Raw genomic sequence first — 5146 nt, forward strand, 5'->3', positions numbered from 1 at the left:
TTGCTCCACTCAAATAGTTTGAGCAGGTTGTCCTTTGATTCAAGTGTACCAGTTATGGCACTATTACTATTCTTTTTCAGCGTCGTAGGCCAGAACTGGTACACCCGCATCATAATATTCAAGTTAACTGTTTCAACTGTCCACCAATTACCAGAGAGTCTTCAATTCAGCATCTGCTGTCACCAAGCAAATCAATACTCACATCAGCACAAAACAGCTTTCCTTCATCTTTTCAACCATTTATTCGTCTCCATCGAATTTGCAAATCCATTTTTAACATATCGCAGCACAAACCGATAGCGCCGAATAAACGATCGCACACAGTTTTCTCCCACTTCTTTGTATCGAAAAACTATACAAATACACACTCCCGAAGACCAGCAACTTCCTTCTCCTGGGCCCAAGAGCTTACTTCTTCTTGGACACACCAACGGTACGTCCACGACGACCGGTGGTCTTGGTGTGCTGACCGCGCACACGCAGGCCCCAGTAGTGACGCAGACCACGGTGGGCACGGATCTTCTTCAGTCGTTCCAGATCCTCACGCAGTTTGGAATCAACGTTCGAGGAGGTCAGCTGAGAGTACTTGCCATCGATGATATCCTTCTGTCTGTTCAGGAACCAATCTGGGATCTTGTACTGGCGGGGGTTCGAGATGATGGTGATGATCTTCTCAACCTGAAACAGCAAAACACAAACCGGTTAGTTCACTATGTCGGGACCAATAATTCATGCTTATGCTTCTTCGAACTTACCTCCTCATCGGAGCACTCTCCGGCGCGCTTGAATGGGTCGACATCGGCCTTCTTCAGAACGACGTGGGCATAACGGCGACCGACACCCTTGATGGCAGTCAGCGCAATCGGAACGGTACGCTTACCGTCGATGTTGGTGCTGAGCACACGAAGAATGTGCTGGAACTTCTCTGGAATCACGAGCGACTGCCAGGGTGGAACGAGAAAATCGATTAACAATCAACACTCTTAACCTCATATAGGATGTAAACAATCTCCCATTCCACGAAGTTGATTCGGATCGTGACGGTACAATTTTCTACAATAATTCATTCAATTTGGGAAACATTGCTGAGCACTGGAATAAAATCGCAACCATCCCGAAGGATTTGAACGTAAAATTTGGAATTCCACTTGACAAAACATCGCGGAACACGAAAACAAATTTTTGTTGCTTTCGTTTCTCCTCCACCGCCGAGAAGCGATCAGCGATGACCTGTCAGCAGTGACCAAGTTTTACTGTTTTCACCATTATTTCCTGGGGCAACAATAAAAAAAAATCGATATCATTTCGTCACGACACTGTATTCCGAATCAATCACCTGGAATATCGTACAATTTTCACTTAAATTACCATTTTAATAAAGTTTTATTTCCGCAGAGCGAAAATGTGTCTACTGTAATCGACTGGCAGATGCCGGAAAAAGAGCGATCTTCAACTTCCGTTTCTGAAGAGAAGACTTTAGCTGTCATCGGTCTGTCAGAAGAGTTTGCGTTCTGTGTTGACAGTGCGTGGCAGTGCTACCAGGAAATGGCTTTCGGAATTGTTGTGATTGAATTTAAGTTTTTAAAATATTATTTTACTTGATTAGCAATTTTTTTTACAAACGTTATTAATTATTGTCACTAGACTTGAAAACCGAAATGACCCACTCGCGACAATCGATTTTACTCTCGTTCTGTACGTTAAACATAACGTCGCATCGGGTGCGAACTATAGCGCATCATTTAACGAATACAGCGCAATAGATGTGACGTTATGTTTAACGTACAGAACGAGAGTAAAATCGATTGTCGCGAGTGGGTCATTTCGGTTTTCAAGTCTAGCGACAATATGTATTTTCAGCAAATATTACGCATTTATATTATCAGCAAATATTACGCATTTATATTTTGCATAGATATTACATTTTATTGATTCATCACGAAATCCCTCACTGAGGTAAATAAATTAACGAATTTCATAAGGTTTGAATTACACTGGAGTCGCTTTTTACGCGGGTGATACGTCCCGCGTAAAAAAAAACCGCGTAAAAAAAAACCGCGTAAATTCCGGAATCCGCGTAAAAAAAAACCGCGTAAATTCCGAAATCCGCGTAAAAAAAACCGAGTAAAAAAAGACCGTGAAAGAAAAAAACGCGTAAAAAGCGATATACCGCGTAAATTCTGAAATCCGCGTAAAAAAAACCAAAATCCGCGTAAAAAAAAAACCGCGTAAATTCCGGAATCCGCGTAAAAAAAAACCGCGTAAATTCCGAAATCCGCGTAAAAAAAAACCGCGTAAAAAAAAACCGTGTAAAAAAAAACCGCGTAAAAAGCGACTCCAGTGTATAAACGATACATTATGAATTTCATAACCGTGACCTTATGAATGATTTTTTTAAGCGTTGAAAGATGACGGATCTCCCATGAGTTTCAAGAAAGAGCGTATCTGTCACATTTTTACTACACCTGAAGTGCAAACTGATCGATTTTGTTTCACGTGAACTGTGAACTGCGAAAAGAGAAAATTGAAAAAATGTTCCACAACCATTTTTTCGCAACCTTTTGCGCTAGCGAAATTTCAAGATTTATCATTTGCTTCAAATTTCACTTCGTTTTGAACTATATACTAGCAACCAGTGGAAACTAAAGGCTCAAACGCAATGTGGACGGAAGCGGAACGGAAACGAAAAGTTTGACAGTTGTCACAAATGACATCAAGATGCCTAACCGAAGTCGATTTGGTTCCAACAAGTTTTCAATCCGACAAGTAAGCTTATTAGGATCGGGCTTTTCCGCTGCCGTTGTCGTTCCGCTTCCACCTTCATTGTGCTTGGGATTTAACGATTATAAATTGGCTCACTACTTGATTAGCCTATTGGCAAATCGATTAACGTTCCCCATTCTACTCGAAATTCTATTTTTTTTTATTTTGATTCGCTATGAAAGTTTGACATATAAAATGAGGAGTTCGTGGATTTTCCTATGTTTTGAGGGATGCATCGATTAGCTTGGGACCGAAGAGTACCAGAGCTGAGCCAAAAAGTTGAGCACGTTTCTTCGGGACCTTCTGGTCTTAGAGTTACCTTTATGATACTAGTCTTAAGGCAAATCAATGGAAATCATACCGATTTCTTGTGGCTTAAATTCATAAATCTTACGTTCTTTTGCCTCAGTGCTGGATGTACAATAATAAAACTTATCTGCGGCCAAGTCTGAGGTTTTAGCCTCGGTCTTAGCCACGGGGGCAACAATCACCCTAATAAAAAAATACCATAAACGAACGATAACCCAAATCATTGAACTATTCCACAAATGGTTTGGATGATACCTTGAACACGTCGTTAAGCAAATTAACCATAACATTTTTATTAGGGCAAGCATTTCGTCGTTGCTCACATCAATGTGATTGATGAATATAGGGGTAAGGATGACTGCAATGGACTCTCGAACAGAATTATATTCAGCCTCTTTAGTTGACATGGATGCTGCGAGGATAGAGCCAGGGGTTTGACATATAGCTGCATACACGTACTCAACATCAAAACAACAAAACATATCAGGGTACCGCTGACAACGTTGCAGATGTTCGGTACGCAGCAAACTTAAGCGATATGACAGCCATATCCATCCCCTGGATAGAGCCCCCTGCTTTTAGCAGCAAAAGGGAAACCTGGCAGCTCTGCTTGAACGGAAGTGCGCGTTCATAAATTTTCAAATTGACAGTTGATCAGAATCTGCGTTTCATCCAGTGATGCCAAAATGAATATTATGCAGGGGATAGGACATCTTTGCTATATCTACATAAAACATATTTTGTTGATATTTCAATTTTCCGGATATAGACTAAGTATCCGTCGAGGGGGGCGACTCTATCTACGGTGAAGAAATGGTTAGCTGCGCGCAAGCTGAGTAGATAGTAAGAAGATTTATGGCGATTCTGAAGATTTCTTGCAAAAAGATGATGCACGATGCAAGTAGATGCGAGAAATTAAAGAAGATTTTTCGAAGATTGATTAGATAGTGTGAGATTTGTTGAGCACCTAGAATTGAGAATAAGATGTGTCGTCCTCCTCGGTATCCGTACACTCAGAAGTTAAAAAAAGGCAATTTAAACTTATCTGTATGCAAAATAGAATCTCACCTTCGTTCACTCATTCGATGCATAAAAAGGAATGTATAAATCGAACATAGTCATACAATGAATTTAGACTACACAGCAAAAAAATAAAAATGTAATATCGATCAACGTAATTCAAGCTGATGTATGAAATAATGATGTAATAGCAAAAAGCAGATACAATATTACATCAATAGGTGTAATTTTGTTCGCAAAATCGATGTACATCGTACAACGTAATATTACACAACCGGCGGAATGACCTCTGTGCAGCTGTTTGGATGTAATATTCAACAACTTTTTTACCCTTCTTACAAAGAAGGGTATAGATATCACTTGAAAAACCGACTATCGATCCGATGTCATATACCATTCGACTCAGCTAGACGAGATCGGAACATGTCTGTGTGTGTGTGTGTGTATGTGTGTATGTGTGTGTATATGTAACGAAATGAATGCGCTCACGTTTCTCAGCAACCGCTCAACCGATTTGGACAACCTCGGCGCCAAATGATAGGTCTTGGGGTCCAATTGAACGCTATTGAACGGTTTTGGAATCGGTGAACCGGTTCCGGAGATATGGCCGGAATAAGATCCGGTGAATATGGGCCTTCACGCTGGATTTAACGGAAAACGTATTAAAACCATCATGCGACACATCAAATTACTACAGAATTCAAAAATAAGATCAATGCAAGTCGTGTTAAGTGTTCCAGACCATATTGGACACACTTGGACATGTTCCGGGTGTGGCGTCCTACCATCCAATCCTCAGCGGGGGATCGGATGGTCGGACGATGCTTGGATGATCGGCTACTTACTTGATAATACGTCCTATCCACGCGATGGTCCGAGGTGCAAAGAGGCAGAGTCTGCCTCGTGAGAATGCAAGTGCTCACGAAGGGATTGAAGCGTAACAGGGGAGGGAAAAGGGAGAGAGAGAGAGAGAGAGAGAGAGCTGATGATTACTCTCCAATAAGATATTCACTTATGGCAGGGGTGAGCACTAACTGGCGGGATAATAGTCAAG

At 41.2% G+C, this 5146-nt stretch overlaps 1 protein-coding gene across 1 annotated transcript; it reads right to left on the reverse strand.

The window, feature by feature from the left end:
* Positions 1-212: 212 nt before the first annotated feature.
* Positions 213-1475, reverse strand: RpS18 (ribosomal protein S18). The gene is made up of 3 exons (XM_065234531.1): positions 1369-1475; positions 756-941; positions 213-678 (listed from the first exon to the last, which is right to left on the reverse strand). Exons 1-3 carry the CDS (start codon positions 1369-1371, stop codon positions 409-411), a joined length of 459 nt encoding a protein of 152 aa, XP_065090603.1. The 5' UTR covers positions 1372-1475; the 3' UTR covers positions 213-408.
* Between the last annotated feature and the right edge of the window lie 3671 nt (positions 1476-5146).

Source organism: Ochlerotatus camptorhynchus, unplaced genomic scaffold (genome assembly GCF_037179485.1).
Source record: "Ochlerotatus camptorhynchus isolate MF236.1 unplaced genomic scaffold, CSIRO-AGI_Acam_v1.1 ptg000434l, whole genome shotgun sequence".
NCBI classification, from domain to species: domain Eukaryota; kingdom Metazoa; phylum Arthropoda; class Insecta; order Diptera; family Culicidae; genus Ochlerotatus; species Ochlerotatus camptorhynchus.

Excerpts from the sequence above, each read along its gene's own strand:
- RpS18 (XM_065234531.1), bottom strand. Across the intron at positions 679-755 it reads GAGAGTGCTCCGATGAGGAG|GTTGAGAAGATCATCACCAT; the intron begins GTAAGTTCGAAG and ends TTGCTGTTTCAG.